This window comes from Diadema antillarum, unplaced genomic scaffold (genome assembly GCF_040938485.1).
Source record: "Diadema antillarum isolate AM-2024a unplaced genomic scaffold, OU_Dant_1.0 scf00000055, whole genome shotgun sequence".
NCBI classification, from domain to species: domain Eukaryota; kingdom Metazoa; phylum Echinodermata; class Echinoidea; order Diadematoida; family Diadematidae; genus Diadema; species Diadema antillarum.
In genome coordinates, this window is record NW_027270944.1 from 473923 (window position 1) to 493411 (window position 19489).

General features: G+C 40.0%; 1 protein-coding gene across 1 annotated transcript in view; it reads right to left on the reverse strand.

The window, feature by feature from the left end:
• The window catches only part of LOC139715791 (phosphatidylinositol 3,4,5-trisphosphate 3-phosphatase and dual-specificity protein phosphatase PTEN-like), a 100680-nt gene that overhangs the window by 25242 nt on the left and 55949 nt on the right, over positions 1 to 19489 (reverse strand). Inside the window, exons 4-6 of the mRNA XM_071627330.1 lie at positions 19057 to 19231; positions 4610 to 4717; positions 3790 to 3990 (exon numbers count right to left, since the gene is read on the reverse strand). Of these exons, the coding sequence (XP_071483431.1) occupies positions 3790 to 3990; positions 4610 to 4717; positions 19057 to 19231 (484 nt within the window). The remainder of the gene's footprint in view (positions 1 to 3789; positions 3991 to 4609; positions 4718 to 19056; positions 19232 to 19489) is intronic.

The window sequence follows — 19489 nt, forward strand, 5'->3', positions numbered from 1 at the left end:
CAATGCCACAAACTCTAGAATGACTAACTGGTCTTTTGCATCAAGTTTAAATCACACAGTACTCCTGTTGCTGACTTACATAAAAAAATAAAAATTATAAAAAAGAAAAAGAAAATAGACTTACACTTATCACTCAAACACACCTCATCTTTCATTCATACGATTCAAGAAAGCACATAATTTTCTCAGGAGGTTTGAACCTGGATAATTTGGCTGCAAGCACATTATCACAAAAATGTGGACTTCAAGCACCGCTCTGATAAACACAGAAGTTTGCGTCCCCAGGACAGGTAGCTGGTGAAATAAATGGGTTGATTGCATCAATAAATTCTCACCGACACGCTATGTTTTTGGGGGTCAAAACAGGGCTATAAAGACAGCAGGTGAATGCTTAAAATTATCTCTCAATAGATCTTTTTACAAAATATCTCAGGTGAATAAGACATTGGACAATGCCTGATGTTTCATATCTCCACCCCCCTCCCCCCCCCCCCCAAAAAAAAAAAGAAAAGAAAAGAAGAAGAGGATCTTGACCCCACAACATGTACGTTGTCATAATGGATACTTCTTCGTTTTTTGTTCTTTATTCGCAGTCTGTCTCAACTATGCTGTATGTGATTTTAATAGCCAGGAATGAAATATGACGACGAAATACCTGCATACAGGCCTGATATCTCATTAACTTTCAGAGATGATCTGACTAAGCCAGTTTCACACGTTTGCTGCAGATGACAGGTCTAAGTTTCTTATGACAGTCATCAGTGATAACAGAAACATATACTTCATAGGGGTGCTCAATCGATACTGCTAGGCGACTTCTCGCTTGCACATACAAGCTCTTTGACGGCAGTGCTTCCTTTAATTCAACCAACAAAATCGGGCCACACACAAATGAAAATGCACATTAATTCCGCTGTTCCACCGAAACGCCCGATTCATCACATACATACACCGCAAATTTAGTTAAAACCCATCCAGTCAACCACAAGGAACTTGCATACCCCAAGGCTTTGGGTTGTGTGTGTGTGTGTGCATGTGTTTTGTTCTGTTTCGTTTCGGGATGGTTTTGTTCTGTTTTTCAACAGATGTATTATGCCTGCCGAAAGTATGTCAGTTCATAGGGGAAAAACAATTACTCCAGGAGGAAGCATAATTGAAATTCAATTATTGACAAAGAAAAAATAATAAAATAAAGAAGAAGAAGAAGAAAGGAAGAAAAAAGGCCTAAGTTATAAAGGATATGCAGGGCACAAGATAAGACATTCTGTCATTCACGTCACAGAGGATTTTCTGAAACTATGGGAACTTCATTATTATCCACCTCTACAGAAACAAAGAATTATTTCTGCGTCTAGACTGGTATTGCCAGAAAGTACATTGCAAATATTGCAAACATCATATTCATATTGCAATTGCAAACACACTTTTTGCTCCTGTTCTACTACCACATCTGTTCTTCTACTCCAGTTCAAATTTTTTGCAATTTCCTTCTTTTTTTCTTGTATTGATAGTCAGGATATGTGTCAATTTAATACCTCAGTGACATCTCTCAAAAATCTTGATATTAACTTACCCTCTTAGCAAGTAGATGCACTGGATTGCACTAGAAAAATTCCAATGGCATGATCATATGTCAGTATGTTGGCACATTGAAATAATGAATACTGTAAAAGTGGATATTTTCGCGCAACAAATCTTTTAGCACTCGGCCAGGTAAGAAGAGTTTCGCATGTTTTTAATTCTGCGGTATCAAGACACCAACTACTGGAACATATGGCAAGAAAAAATATTTGGGTGCCTTTATTTTTTGCGCTAGTTTCTGGCTGTTAGAAATGTGCGAAAATTTCTACTTTTGCAGTAGGTTATCTATGCCTAACTCACACACACTGGGAGAGGGGGCAAATCGACATTCATTTCATATTTTTGGGTATTCTAACATTGATAATGGATCTCTGAAATGATATACTGAATTGCCCAAGTTGAATATCTTTTTCTCTGGTGTTTCGTCAAGATGATTTCATACAATATTCTTTGTATTAATTATTCCCCCCCCCCCCCCCCCCCCGCAAAAAACAAACAAACAAACCTATATATATTTTTTTTAAATTACCCCTAGGATATCAGTATTTAGCACAATAAACTAATTCCAGAAAATTTCCCTTATCCTATTCAAAGCTAACAAGTCTGAATTGATACAACCAGCTACACACAGCACTCTACCTGATCAACGAGCCTTTCTAATCTAAGCATCTGTCTGACTGGGTTTTTTTTTTTTTTTTTTTTTTTTTTTTTTTTTTTGGTCCCTTCAACATGACTGAAACATTCCCCATTTCCATGGCCAAAACATTCCCCATTTCTATGTAAATTGTCATGCTAGATCTTCAAACTGATCTTGTGAGCTACATTTTCCTTTACTTGATTCATCATCACCCAGGCTGTCTACATTTTCAGTTGGTCTGACAAAAAAAGAAAACAAGCAAACACCTTTCCTCAATTCCAAATAATCATGCCACTGCATTTCCACGTAACTCTTCCATCAGATTATCAAACAATCCTGCAAGTGGCATTCCTGATTCATGATGTTTTGCATTTCATTGCCTCAACTTCTTAACTCCAAATTCTGAGTCTGTTCCAGCCCATGAAACCCCCGCAGCATTCCAAAATGCTTTTAAAAATGCACCTCACTTCAAGACGGAGAATCACCAGAGGTCTTGCACATGCTCACACATCCCCCAAATTTCCCGGAAAGGCGACATTTTTGTGGTCAGCACCAAATCTCACACTTCGACTGATATTCAATGTGGTATTGGATACCACTTTGCTGACTGAACTTTGCTAAATACTCTTTGATGATAGCTTTCTGGGGAGACATTCACTGGACTATCACGTCAGGCAAATAACAGGAAAATGTCAACTACCAGTATTGACTACATCTGCTACAGTTGAAGACAAAACAAAAAAACTAAAAAAACAAAACAAAACCACAACTCATCTCATCTGGAGTAATCACTTCAACCAATATTTTCCACAAAATGAAAGTCCCTAATGCAACCATCATACGCTCCCAGCAAATCTCATTGTATTCTTGCTCTTTCTTTAACCCTTTGGATACCTTTACATCGTTCCGATACAGATTCTCGAGAGACCGGAACTCCAAATATGTGCTAGATTAGCCCTGAAATGGATAATAATCATCCCTCCTCCCTCCCTCCCCCCCCCCCAAAAAAAAAAGGAAGTTTGCTTGGCTTTGTCTGTGCTAAGTCTACCCATCACTGCTAGGTAAAGTTACCAGTGTCACATAAAAAAAAGAGCCCCCTGTTCAGACGCAAGCCTGTTTATACCAAAACTCGATAAAGAAACAACATATAAAGAATCACCGTATAGCCGACAGACTGTTCAGACGCTGATCTCGACCGTTCTGGAAAACGTCGCATAGATGCGCAGTTTCCCACTGCTCATATTGTTATGGTCATGACATCGCCCGTTTCGTGCGCACTCCCATTAAGCCTCGTCCAGTTATACTGTTCTTTGGTCGCCATACGTTTAGAAGCATAATGGACATGATGGAATGCTGATTTGTTATCGAGTACTAGTTTGAAACGATGCTCTGACCGTCATTTCGTTTTACATTGTTTTATTATAAGTTGTTTCGTTAGTCAGTGTTTAGACGTATAAACTAATCGTATAGCTATACCATTTTCATATAAATTTTTTGCATCTGAACACCTTGAGGGTTATCATTGAATGGATGCGGTTGGGCAGGACGCAGCTGCTTCTGCTGCTTCTCACCTTGACAACTTCCTGAGTATGAACTTTGACCTTGTGCTGGTGGACCGAGAAGAACGGCGAACACGTGCCGCTGCTCATCATGGGTATCGTGAAGAGCTGCACCCGCTTGAGTAGCACCATCTCCGACTTGTAGATGGCATTTTGCCTGACCAGCTCCCCGTAGTACTGTACATAGCGCCTCTGACTTGGAATAGTGACCCCCTGATTGATGGAGAAAGAGGGGTAGAGAAGGGGGTAATGAGTGAGCCAAGATGACGTTGCCCCCCTGCGGTCAAGCATTTTGAAATGCTTCTGTACTCCATTCTAGAAGACAGGCTTTGGGCTAGGCACATATACACAATTGAACATATCGTGATTACACTGAGCTCCCTTCTTCTATTGTCAACAGATCTATCAAGGAGTATTTCAAATGCCTTTGTCTTAATTAAGCACATACAATGTACATGTAGACAATGCTAAATCACTCAAAGTGCTTATTAGCTCTACACTGATACTACAGGTTGTCACTGATGCATCTGAAAAACCACTACTATGAGAAGCAATATTGTCCTATGTCTCTTACAAACTGTTCTGTCTGCAAACCCATGTGGCTGCACTTATTAGTCTGCCTGCTCCTGTGACCGTACAGGAACATGGACCCCATTCACATAAAAAACATCAACGAAAGTTTTAGATGATTGTTGTGAGAGGGTTAATGAGTTCAAACAGAATAGAGTATATGCATATTTCAGATCGTCTAGGAGTTGCGAGTGCATCAGACGGAGATCCCATTCGAACAGACTCTCTCGAACTTTGAACCGGTAGGGTGGGCGGAACCTACCTTTCCGTCTGTGGTCCTGACGTTGCCGTAGTACTCCATTGCATTGGCCGCCGTCAAGCACCGCCCCTGGTGCAAGAGAAGGGCGCACACCATCACCCCTGTTCTCCCCTGGCGGAGGAAGATATCAAGATTAGAGAGGGAGAAAAAAAAGAAGTGCTTATGATTCTTGGAAACATACCCCCTCTTTCTTTTATAACTCTATTGTCAGCACTGGGACAAAAACTGCACAAGATGCTGATGGCATTTTTGAAGTGTTGGCCCCGTAAGGATTAAATTGGATCCTTCGTGCAAATTACAAGAAGGGGCAAATAATCTCCTATTAATATGCAGCTTGAGAGACCCATGGTAATGTCATTCCAGATGTGGTTATGATATCCCTTCTTTGCCCCCCCCCCCCCCCCCCCAATCAAAAGAAGACATTACTATAGTCATAGCCAGCTCTGCATTTCTAAAAGCCATCACTTCATAATAGATTCTAGGGCACAGGCCATGTGTTAATTCAAGCAGCCCATAAACGAAAAACTAAAATGTTGCATGAAAAGAGCACTACATGAGTCAAAAACAAGGAGCAAAACTGGGCAAATACATAGATTATGATTGCTTTGAATGTCAGCGAGTCACATTAAATGTTAAATGGACATCTCAAAATCGTCAACTTGTAATGCAAAGTTCTATAACACCACTGCATACATTCCTTCCCATCTGCTTTGGGCCGGGAAATGTTGGCAACTTCTTGTTTGCTTGCCGTTTTGTTGTTCATAGGTAATTGTTTTCTTCTGTGGACGAATTTTCAAAAGCCTCTAAATCACTAATCTACATTGGATTCTTAAAGGGATCGTACAGTTTTGGTTGAGACCTAATTTGGGGTTTCTAACATTTTTGGTGAAATAATGAGAAACCTCTTATGAAATATGAAAGAGCATGTAATCTTATGAGGAATTCAACGTTTATTTGATGAAAATTGGTTTTGAAATGGCTGAGATATCCAAAAAAGAGCGATTCTAATAAAGTGTGGGACCCACACTTTATTACGATCGCTTTGTTTTACTTTGTTTTTGGATGTTTCAGTCATTCCAAACCTGATTTTCATCAAATAAACTTTGAATTCCTCTTAAAATGGTATGCTCTGTACTATATCATAAGTGTTTTCTTGGTATCTCATAAAAAGTTAAAAGCCCAATTCTCATCTCCACCAATACTGTACTATCCCTTTAAATTCACAAATATTTCTCTCTCAGATTGGCAAACTTTTATACGTAGATGTCTTTCCGATTTTGTGCACGACTCTTCTAACAATAGCCGGGTTCACACGTACACCAATTAGCGGGATACAAATCTCGAGATTTGCATCGCGATCGTCATCCCGAGTTTTTTGCACGTGTGGACAGAAAAAACCCGAAAATTAGCGGGATAAGCATCGCGATGCTAATCCCAAGAAATCTTGCGCTGGTTCGTCAATTAGCGGGATAATTGGCCCCGCGCTGGTACGTGTGAACGGTCGGGATTAGAATCTCGAGTTTTTACATCCCATCATGCAATGCGCACATCACAACAGCGAGACCTCTGCGAAGAGGTCCTTCACCTCTTTGGAGCACAACAACAACAGCGCGCGAACCACACCACTGACGCGTAAAAGACAATGGACAAAGGTAAGTGCGCGCAGGCAGTGATAGAGAAGGGCGCAGTGTGACCCAGTTTGCAGGCTTTGCTGTTATCTCTATCGGCAATTAGCGGGATAATTCGGTACGTGTGGACGCTCGCCAAATTAGCGGGATACCGATCGCGATCGCCATCCCGCTAATTTGGTACGTGTGGACGCTCGCCAAAAAACTCGGGATGAGCATCGCGATCGTCATCCCGCTAATTTGTACGTGTGAACCCGGCTATTATATATCAAGTTTATCTCTATTTTTTTCATATGCATTAGGATGTTTTGCACTCCTTTTGCTCTCTTAGCACTATAAACCTGGAACAAGCAAATTAGTTGCAGAAAGAGATGTCCCCTGGAAGTCAATTCTGCAGGTATGTGATTGTATACACTAGATTAGGCACTGAACTTCTCACACTTAGGCTTGAACCCATCTTACAGCCATATTTACACCCACACAAGAATACAGGGCCTTGTTGCAACAAGAGATAAATTTCCAATCAAATATACATCACCTTCATGCTCAATTCTAATTGGTTTAAAGGGGACTGCTGGACTGAGGAAGACGTTTGTTTATGTGTTGTTGCTTTAAAAACACATGCCAATGAAATAAACGAAGCATGGCTATGATTTTTTTGTGAAGATAACACCACTAAATAATTGATGGCCTCTACCATCTTTATCTAGCAAATGAATTCCGTGTGTGACTGTCATCGGTTTTGGTGTTTTAGTGATATCATACATTTTATGCTTATTGTTTCTAAATTATTTGGTCCATTATTCCTTGGGGAGGTTGCAGAGTCAACTGTCATAACACTAAAAGCCCCAGAGATCACATCCCACAGATAGTGACCATAAAAAATTCCAGCATCCTCTCAAAACGACACAGTAAAGTCACTCCTCAGAGAGAAGGGACACATTTCACTCATCAAGTCCAAGAATTCACATTCCTGTGGTTTGATGGTATATCCTTTTAATTGCAAATTTTACTATTCATTACTATTGTAATTGAGTACCAAAGTGTGATGTCACAGCTGTTCATTGCTGTGGAATAAACTGGTTCTAAACAACCTCACCTGCCCGAGTGTCTCACCGTGTGCCTGGTCCCAACCCAAGCTATAACAAAAGGCTGTTACATCATCTCTTCAGTACTCTATAGTTTCATAAAGTATAGCAAACACAGGAAAAAGAGTTCTTCCATTTGAGCCCTTTGTTATTCATAATCATATATGATTTTTTTTTTTTCAGTTGCAAAAATTCTGATACCTTTTTATCGCTATTTTGTAATTGATTCTCCGATTGGCAACACATTTTAAAAGACTAAATTATCTTTTCTCTCTCACTTTGGCAAATTTTGTACACTTCTTTCTAATTTTGTGTAGATGACATGAATCTGAGTGGTTCCATCTAATCTTTCTCCAGACTTCGACACGCGGTGAATTTTAGAGTGGCCAATTTAATGATGGCAGGAATGATAACATTTTTGCAGGGAAAATTCCACCAGGACTTGATGGGTTAAAGGAATGGGTATAGTATTGGCGGAGATGAGAATTGAGCTTTTAAATTTTTGTGTGTGAGATACTAAGAAACCACTTATGAAATGTTTGTTACAAAGCATACCATTTAAAAGGAATTCAAAGTTTATTTGATGCAAATCAGTTTTGAAATGGCTGAGGTATAAAAAAACAAAGTAAAACAAAGCGATCCTAATGAAAGGTGGGTCCCACCTTTTATTGGGATTGCTTTGTTTTGGATATCTCGGCCATTTCAAAACCAATTTTCATAAAAGAAAAGTTGAATTACTCTTGGAATTGTATGCTCTTTCAAATTTCATATTAAAGGTCCAGTTTACCTTTGGGAGCAGTCATTTGCAATATGTTCAAAATATCGCCTTTCATGCATATGTGTAAGTCTGTCGTACCACAAAACACCCTTCTATGTGAAAGTTTTGTAGTAAAGCCTAAGTTATAAGGAGATGTCAGTATTTTTCTCAATAAACTGTAGCGGTATACGGTGTAGTTTGGAAACATTCCTATTATAACTATTGTTCACATTTTGTATATTTAACAACACTTAGAATTAATTTTACTGATTCAAATTTTCACAGTGGTTATTTCTATCCCTAAATCACACTTAAGAACTATTTTAAAGCACTAATGCTGGGTTTTTGTTTCATCTGCAAATGGTAAATTATGCCTTTAAAGAGGTGTCTCATTATCTCTCCATCAAAAGTTAAAACCTGAAGCCAAGTCTCAACAAAACTGTACCATCCCCCTAAAACCATGAAACATTATTATGATGGAGTCCGTACCCACGAAGTAATATCAGACATTTGTAGCTGCAGAACTTCCAACATACTTGCTACGGAGCAATGACCGCAAGTAACATCCGACTACTTGTTGCCACAATCAGGAACTTTTGATGCGCTTGGACATCCATGTGTTTCTTGCTTTATTATCCCTTTTTTCCCACATTTCCTGCCAACTTCCGTCAGCTGATATGACTTTGACAGAGATTGTATATCTGTAAAGGTCATAGCCAGCGAGTCGACAGGCTTTTGTATTTCATTCCCCCCCCCCTTTTTTTTTTGACAGCAATGACAGTAAAATCAAGGAATTTCAGGAGATGGGGTTGCAACAGTCTTATTCCCTTTGAACCGGCGGCGGCGCCGTCAATTAAAAATATGTGAAGTACATGTCAAACTAGATCTGCCTCACAGATAAGGAAGATATTACTGATTCATGTCTCATTGCATATGACCAGCCTCTATCTAAGAAAGATATGTCTTCATGATGATAATTACTCTTCACCGTCCTCACTTATAATATGAAAGGTGAGAGGTACATAATGGAAACACACAGGGATGCGTGAAAAGAAATTGCTAAGATTGCTGAAACCAAAATCAAAATTTCTCAACTAGACATGTCCGGACCCTAATCTGAAATATTAGATTTTAAAAAACAATACTTGAAGATTGTACCATATCAGCTTTATTTATGAAAAAAACAAAAACAAAAACCATTGTACAGTACTCTAGTTTGGAGATAGAGATAGCACTCAATGCTTTTCATGTACACCCAAATTGATCTGGGGTGCACTGGTGCAGTGTTGTCACCACATTCTTATGAAAATTGAATAGCACTGCCACTGTTTGAGTTTTTACAGGACCCTAGGGGGGATCGTTCCAAATTAACACATGTGGGATCATGATATGGCAAAAAGCTTCCCCTTTTACTAGAAAAAAAGAAAAATATATGAATATGTACATCTAAATAGAGTAATGAACTATGCATACCTTCAAGAAAAACAAAATACAAAAACAAAACATTAGAGCAGGTGAAAGTTTCTTGAGGCTGAACCTGGATATGAATCAAAGCTGCATGCAAATGGGAGATCCCTCTGAGCTAATCATTTCTCTGTCTCCTATTCACTAATGCTGCAGGTGAATGCCCTGCTCTCTATCTCAATCAGAAGGACAGGTGATCCCAAGGGGGGGGGGGGGGATCTTAGGATGGGTGTCAGCAGCATCATAGACAAGCAAAAAAAACAAACCAACAAACAAACAAACAAATGCATAACACAGATTGGACAACCTTCTCTCTGCCACCTTTTTCTTCCATCCAATCCAATCCAAAACCACTCTCCCTCTGCAGTAGCGTCAGTATCAAACCACACGGGTGATTACTTTCCTTGCACTGGTTATTCGCATATATCTATTCGGCTGAAAGCCCGGAGATCACAAAGGGGGAAACCGTATATACACAGATGGATTGTAACAAAAATATTTGGTGCGAAACGTTGCTCTATCTTTTAATATGCTGTAGGCCAGGAGACCTCCCATCCTATCCTCATGAGAAGTAAGGGCAAGCTTAGGGCAAGGTTGTCATTTACTTGACTGTACCTGTAATTCTTTCCTCTCGTAAAATCTTTCAAGGCAATGATAGTAATGATAAATAACAATAACAATAACTAGAAAAGCACTCGTAGAGCACAGACCTCTGCCAAGCAGCTCATTTCCACCCACTATACACGCATACTGAAAATCGCCCAATATTTCCCAGAAGCCGTTTGTTTACATCATCAGCTTCCAGTTACGTGGCGCCTCGCCTAAGCAGAGCACGCGCTTCAGAGTGTGTGTGCAAACCTCTAATATGCGCAGCTTGAGCTCCCAAGTTCATTGACCCTATCTGCTAAAAGATCAAAAATCCTTCAAAAATCCATAATACCAACAATGGTTGCTTTTATCATTGCCATTATCATTATCCTCAGAAGAAGAGAGCAGTGTCAAACTAATGTAAAGAATGACATCTGCCTCAAGTCATTTTCTTTTTTCCTTTTTTTTTTGAAAAAAGGAAAGAAAAGTTGCAAAGTTTTCTGACTGGCTTTCTTCTTCAAGAGCAGCCAGCCAAGCCAGGAAGTAGAGAAACCAGAGCCTAAAATGTTTTGACCCAAAAGTGTGTACAAACAGACATCTGCTAGGTGTCATTCTATGCAACTGAAAATGTGCATTTCAAACAGTCACATGTGGTACCATGTCTGATGCAGAAGTATCACAACAAAGTCCAAACTCAGTGAGCTGAAGGCCTACATAAATATTAATACCTACCTCTGTATATGTGGGACGGGTATGGTTATATCCATATGAAAATTAAAGGACAAGTTCACCTTCATGGACATGTGGGTCGAGTGAATGCTGCAATATAAGTAGAACACATCAGTGAGAGTTTGAGGAAAATCGGACAATCCATTCAAAAGTTATGAATTTTTGAAGTTTCTGCTCAGCCATGGCTGGATGACAAGACTACCATAGCTTGTGATGTCACATGTGTACAACGATATACAGAAAGAATGAAGAAAATTCAACATATTTTCATTTTTCTCACATAACAAAAGAACACTCGACTACTCTCTTTCAGAAGGCAGGGGGAATAATATTACCCTTAACATACGTCAGTAACAAGTCAAAGAAATGTGCACTTTATTCAACAAGTAAAGTTTTGTGAAATTCTCTTTTTATTTTCCTTATATCGTTGTAAGCAAGTGACATCATCAGCTGTAGTAGTCTTCTCATCCAGCAGTGACTGCGCAGATACTTTAAAAATTCATAACTTTTGAACGAATTGTCTGATTTTCCTCAAACTTTCACTGATGTGTTCTACGAATATTACTGCATTCTCTCAATCCTTATGTATATGAAGGTGGATTTGTCCTTTAAATGGGAATATATTACTGTCAAAATTGAGATATTGAGCATATTTTCCTATCAGCCCTTAAAGTACACCTATCATGTGGTGTTTATTCAGCAGCATATGTTTTTGTTTTGTTTTGTTTTTTTCTTTTAGGACTTTCATACAACCACACTGCAGTGACTCTTAACCAAAGGAGTTGCCTGTATCAAGTTTGAGTGTATGACTACAGGTTGAATGCTGTCACACTACTGCCACGCAGGGTATAACTTTGAGTGACAACCAGCCTTTATAATATGAAGGCCCCCTAATCGATTCAGCTCACCCCCCCCCCCCCCTCCCGCCACCAAAACTGTACAAATATGGGGCTACCATCTCCAAAGGTCACTAGCAATTGCAAGTCCAGCTTGTATTGGGAAAAGATAAAGAATTCCATGTCCATCTTGAAAATCTTGCACGCAGACCGCTTCTGGACTCCACCCGCTACACAGGCTGCGGGAATGGGGGCATTATAAATCCATGGAGGCGGTATACATAGCCATGCCAGTCGGGCTCATTTTGATGGGACAGAGCGGCCGTCCAGGACACTGCACTATCGAAAGTGGTCGCCTCGTGCGACAAAGCCAAGAGCGCACCGTCACACTGGGTATCCTGCGATTCTCATTAACTCCTGCAAATTTGACTAGCTAGCAAGTGCAAAATGACAAGGGGAGAGAGAGAGAGGGAGAGAGAGAATATGGATGGGAGGAAGAGAAGTGACAAAAAAAGGACAGTCAAAGTAATAACGCCACTTTAGCATGAAGCTCTCCTTTGACCTTTGACCCAGCTGAACACAGGGGTCAAGGGAACGTTATGTTGGAGCAAGATGAGGAATAAAGCTAGAGAGCTGGAGGTGTTTGAGGCACATTTTGGAGGCTTTCTCTGTGTCGCAGCCTCTAAATCCTGCCTTTTTTCCCCTTAAAAATATGAGAAATTATAAAGCATCAAAACGAAAGTTAAACCTCTCATTTGATGACTTTGTTATGACATTAGTTCATTTCAGTTGGAGATCTCACAGCGTTCAAGTTTGCGAAACTATGAAAACATTAATGGTGGCACATTTCAGAGCTTGGGCACCGGCCATCATTTGATGGGGGAAAATCTTCCCATCTCAAAAATGGGAGAAATTTCACTGTGGCTCAAACATTTTGCACAGCATTGTTAGAAGATTAATGTAACGTACTTCCAGGCAAGCCTCCAAAATTCCAAGAATTGGTACACCACCCCCTATTGTTATAGAGAGCAGTCCCATGGCTACAAGAAATCGACATCCTGAAACTCAATTTCACTGCAGCCTGGATGTCCCTGCTTTGTATCGCAGGGGTTCATTTCACATTCTGATATAAACAATGCAGTCTACATTTTTCATCGTCACACTGCGTGCGGTACTAACTTTCAGACGTGCAGTATAGAAGTGTAGAAGAAAAGTAAACACAGCAATTTGAAGAATACTTTCGTTGCCTCTTGCTAATGAAGCCATTGTGTTTTGGCTAAGACCCAACAGGTGCCATATATCTTCATGCACAGCCGCTAGAGGATGACAAGGCAAATTACAAAGAGTTTGCAAAAATAAAAAGAAACCTTTGAATTCCCGTAAACTCCTACATGAGTGCCTCTGGAGACGGGGAAATCCCTCTCTCGCACATCGGTGATGCCAGTCACAAAAACTGGTTTGCAGCTTCCACAGCGCATGACTCACTTAAGATGGCAATTTTCATCTGACACCTGGTTCGAAACTCCTTTTATTTTTCTTTCGGATACGTGAGGCATCGCACAATCACATCATCATGAATACAACAAAAAATCAACAAGACAAAGGCCAAGCTCTGTCTCACCCACATATCACAATTTGTAATTGAAGTGTTTTTGAACATAAGTTTGTTGATCTTTTGACCTTTTACCTCCTCTAGCTAAACCAATATACAAATTTGACTAGCATCTTTATGTGATGTACCTGTGGTGTGAGACTTGTGGTCAAAGTTCAAGGCTGTGGAAAGTTATTGAGAGCCCACAACATGGTGCTTAAATCAGGGAAAGTTCATTGACACTTTGACCTTGTCAGAATTCACCAATACTTGAACTTGACTGCATCTTTAGGTTACGTACCTGTGGTGTGAGTTTGGTGGTCATAGCTCAAATCTGTGGAAAGTTACTGAGAGTACACCACAATACTGTGAGGACAGCGCTTATCAGGACAAGTTCATTGACCTTTTCAACTTTGAACTTGTCAGACTGCAACCATATTCAAATTTGACCTGCATTTCCAGGTTATGTTCCTGTGGTGTGACTTACTGTAAAACATGATATATTCGCAGCATGAATTTTTCGCGAATTGGAGCAGACTGCCTTTTTTGCGGCATGAAATTTTCGCGAACTGCCACTGGCATTCAATGCATATAGTGTAGACAAGAACTTTCGCGTGCATCTTAATTTCCGAATCTTGGCACTCGCGAAATTCGCGAAATTAAAATACACGCGAACATTCCTCGTTTTACAGTATATCATAGGTCTAAGCCGACGATGACTGAAAAGAAACTTGTATGTCTTGCTTTGGCTATGCGGGCGAGACAAAAATAAACAAAGAAAAAAGCAAAATTGGTTGAGACAAAATTTTGCCAAGGTAGATTATCTATCATTAAAAAAAACCTTCACAGCATATCTTAAGGAATGTTTTAATTCCTTGTCATTTACAAATATCAACCCCCCCCCCCCCAGAACACTAGTTGTACTGTCAGATCATTCCTCAGTCAATTATTCCAGAGAAACAAAAAGAATAACTAAATCTAAAACATTCATTTCCTTGTTGGGTTGTTCAGGGACGACTTTCAAGGGATGATTGCACATCAATACATTCAAGTGTTTGGAAATAAACTGTGGTTAACCTCTGTATATCCAGGGCTGCACACTAACCCATATATTTTCTACTGGTCCGACCTGTCTGTCGGATCAATGAGTACCCAGTTTTTCCATTTTTTACTGGCCCATTCCTGAAAAAGTTACTGGTCCAACAAGTGATTTTTACTGGTCAGGGACCATCGGACCAGTGCCAGTGTGCAGCATTGGTATATCCCCTTTTTCATCATTGCCGATAGTCTTCATACTAGCAATAAACTATATTCGAGATTTACCTGACTTCTACATATGTTTTCATTCCATTGTGTTCATTCTTACAGGATAAGCACATTATACATTGCTGCCAACAGAAAAAAAAAAATGAGCAACTTTGCCATAGGAGGTAAAGGAACAACAAAACAACTGGGGATAGTGATTAAAATAAGCAATGACTCTCATTAAAAATGCTTTTAAACCGCATTGAAACTTACTCAAGGATAATACCTCATTATGTGTACAGACACTCATATATTATCATCTTTTTAAACTCTAACATGTAGCAATCTGCACATCTTTCAGTATCTAAAAATGACATTTATAAGCATTTAAATATGCCCTACCTACAATGCAGGATAATTCGTCACTTTTCTTTCTCCAATGCCTTGCTCCCATTCATTTTGCTGAGTGCACAGTTCCCCAGTCATTGAAAGTGTACTAACACCCTGGAAATCAAATTTGTGTACAGCTAGAATACACAAAAAACAGCCATATACCTGTGATACCCCCTGAAAGTATACATATCTCTATAACAATTTGGCACTCGCGCTCCGCGCGTTTAAGTTCTGCTCCGTAAGCACAGGTACTGATATGTGTGCATTTCAGTTATACACGTACATTTTGACGACAAGTATCTAGATTCCATGTTCATCGGTTAGCTGATCGCGTGCATGCATTGTATATCACTATCGTTCAAGATGTATTTGGAAGAAAATATAGACAGCGCAATGGTTTGATTGAAAGAATCGGGTGATCGACTAGTCTATGTCAAGTCATTTTTGTTTTTGTATACTCTATAAGATTTACATTTATACCCCAATAAATAAAATCAGAGTGCCAAAAAAAATTTTATATTTTGAAGAGGGCATGTCTTAAGTATATTCTACAATATAGCAAACCTAATACTCAGAGTATTGGTACACTTTCATATCGGAACAAACAGAATTTCATTCGCACCTTCCATGAATCCATAACATTTCTGTTGATACACCTTACCTCAAACCTGACCTCTTTCAATGATAATGCATCTGGTACCTCTTCACCTCTTACAGTTTGCTGGCTTCAAATTAGCTTCATTTTGTCGTTTGCCACTTCAATAATTCAACTCTCATCTCCGACATCAGATCCTCGTGATCCCGTTTGTACCCAATCCACAAGGACACGAATGGCACTGATCATATCAAACTGTTGTAATACCAGCAGTTAGGAAATCGCAGGTCAGCTCTGAGTATTCAACATGTTGCCAAAGTAACGGGCAAGAACTGCAAGGACTATCCGGTAAATGTCATCATGAACTGCCCCCTCCCCTTTCTCTGATATATTTTGTATCAAATTTGCTGCATCCCATGCATATCATCTAATCCAGTTTTGTGCCTCATCTACAACATCATTCGCTTGCATGTCAGTTACTTAATCCTGTCTCTGTCACCCGATTTCTTCTTCTTTTTTCCCCCTGTTTTCATTCTATCCATTCGCATCTCCCCACTGCCAATCTAATCCGTTTTCCGCCCATCATCTCTCTTGCAACAGCAAAACGGTATCAACCTGGCACACTATGGATATGCCATACAAGAAGAAGATTTAATCTCTTGCACCTCAGAGGCAGCATTTCTTCCTTTGCATCCAGTCTCTGGCTTCCCCACACAGTCCAATACTTTTTGCATGTCATCCCTCCTACAGCTACTTTTTGGATCTCATCTGTTGCATCCACTATTTCCCACCTCTCCTTTTGAGGTGGTCTTCTTCTTCCTCTCATCCTTCTTCTCTTTCTACTACTACTACTATTTCTTCTTCTCCTTTTTTTTTCCACCTCCTTCTCCCACTCCTCCTTCTTCTTTTCCTTCTTCTCTTTCTCACCTTTTGCATCTCAGAACTTTACAGACTTCGGAGACCCCTCCTCCTCCTCCTCCTCCTCCTCCTCCTCCTTCTCATCTCTCATACTTTTTTTCTTCTTTTTTTTGTTGTTGTGTGTGTCTATTCCTATTCCTGAAATGCTCATCTCGAAATTCCACAGGGGTAATGAGAGGTGTGTCATTGCTGGGCGGCCTTCCCAGGGTGCAATATCCAGGCCACAGCACCCTCATTAGACTGCTAATTGGGTAGTCCTCTCGCCTCATTAGGGGGCCATTAACTACTCTTTGCGGCTATGAATAGCTGCGGGTACTCCCAGCCAACACGCCAGAATCACATGCGCCTCTCGCGGCGAGAGGGGCAAACTCGGGGGCCGGTACGAGAGAGGAAAGAGAGGCAGACAGAGTTCACTGCAGATATCCACCTCTGATGGTGCATTTATCATTCGCTTATAGTCATGTGCCTTTCTTTGTCAGGGCCTCTATACCATGCCATTACTTAGTGAGTTTTTTGTTGTTGTTCTTTTAGTTTATTTTTCTATAGGTTTCATACATTGATTGCGAAGCAGACAGGGAGAGCTCATGTGACAATGTGATTCCCTGCAAACCTGACTTAGACGTCCAATTCAAAACACCATGGTCAACCTGACTTCAAACTGACAGAGCAATAATGGAAAAACAGCATGGTAGCAGTTTAATCAAAATTAGATACAAATTGACAAGACTATACAGTTCTACAGTTTCGTGTGTTTTGGCTGAATAGTGGCAGTGGTTGCAACTACATATATCAGCGGCCATATTCCTTTTCCCTCTAAATATCCTCATTGCTATTAAAGTTACTGTAGTGTAACAAGGATATGATGCACAGAGGTTTTTTTTTCGGTTTCATGCAAAAAAAAGAAAAGAAAAGAAGAGAACATAAGCAACATTTTGTTCAGCAGTCTGCGGCAGACTAACGTAGCCATGACATCACCACCTCATGTTATTTATATACGATGTGGTTGTTACTAATATTGCCATTCTGCGAAAACATGCGGAACTGCGAAATACCACACCTTTCTTCTTTCAGGCCCTACTTCAAGTCTGATGAAACCTCTGCCTGCCATTTTGATTCTGTTTGTCTGATTATACTCTCTCCATTACCACCAACTCAAATGTGGCATGGAATTGTGATTCAAGAATTGTTGATACCTTCAAGTCTGAACTACAGACCTATCTTTTCCAGCATCTTTGTGAATAATGTGTGACATATTGTAGGAGATGGGCACCTTTGAATGTTCTTAACAGACAAGTAGCGCTATGTAAATGCTGTTCGTCATTTGCCGTTCATCATATTTACCTGGATGCTCGCACGCATCTGTCAAAATCTTCCTAGTATTAAAATTATAAGCTGTTTTTAATAGTTTGAATACTGCCAGGTAACACTATGAATTTCTCCTTACTTTAAGTCATTTAGATTAGCACCCTCACAGTTTGACACAAAATGCTGAGAACTACTATGTGCCCAATCTCTTTGTTATCAAGTTAATCAAAGCAACAACAACAACAACAAAATCAGATGATGTTAACCACCAACGCAAAGAAGATAGTGTACTACATGATAATCATTGTTCTTTTACTTTTCACGAATTGAAATGTGCTTCTGGGATTAGAATATCTACCATTATTGTTTCAACACACTGCTGCTGAATTTCACACTAATTTTATCACATGTAATGGCTTGATATCAATTTAAAACATGCCTACTTTCAGCCAAACATTCCTACCATGTCAGCAGTACACAATTTGGAAATATTCCTTTTAATTCCATTAAACAATACTTGAGTACTCGACGCATTTTCCTGTTGGTCCTTCCTATTGTGGGAAAAAATTCCTCTTTTTAAAATCAGTAGAAAGCCAAAGTTATAGAATAGTACGGGTTTGAGCTCAATTTGAACAATGCTTACAATTGGCTTGAAATTCAGTCAATAGTACATCTGGGCATATCATGGGAAACTCAAAATATCTGCTACGGCCCTGGGACCAGTGCATTGGTTGCAAAGAAATCGCATGGGGTTCTGTACTGAAAGAGATGAACAAACTAATGTATCTTCTCGAATGACTATGAATGCAGTCAGCTCCTTCAACCTTGCAGGATATGTCACACAAAACAGAATGACCTTGATAGATCTCGTGAAGAGTCATGAAGGGAAAGCTGTAACATTTCACACACAACGTGAGCAAATATGGAGTTCGGCAAAGGTCACGTCAGTCACATGATTGGGACGACTATTTCACAGGCCCACTACACTCCACTGATGGTTCAGCGACATTCATATGGTCATGGCTCTGTTAATATTTGTCAGATCTCTTTTGGGCTATGTCTTCTATAACATATCATTTATTCATATGAAAAAATTTCTGTATCTGCGAACGTGCTGGGTATCAGGATTTGTACCAATATCTCTTGTGTGAGATGATCCTTTAGATTGAACTAGAGCCAGACAGTGACAGGTTACAAACAGGAGAAAGAAATTTTGGCCTTTTACATCTTTCAAAAAGGCTGACCAAGAGGTAAAGTCGCTAATGGAATCCATGATGGGGCGTTCGTAGTCCAACATCACCGTGGCGACTCACCTTTCCCGCCTTACAGTGGATGACGGCGACGTTGTCTTTGTCTCGGGCAAGCCACTGGATGACATCCTCGCAAAACGGCCTGATGAGACCGATCTGGGGGGGATTGTGGTCGTCAAACGGGTAGTGCGCCACCCGGTTGTCGAACCTCGATGTGTCATAATTCCGCTCTGAACATCTGGGGTGGTGTATTGGGGGAGAGAGAAGAGAGAAAAACGGCAGAGGCAAAGAGGGATTATTAAGGTTCAATTGGTCATCCACTTCCTTGCCGAACAATGGACACATTTCTTTACATTGTTGTAGCCATTCTTCTGCAGTTTGGATGACTGCTTGAGCTGATGGTTTCAATAATACCATTCAAGTGTTCATTACACATTCAATTAAACTGAAAGAGGTAAATCGTCGCAATCAAAACCGCACTGTAATAACTTTACTG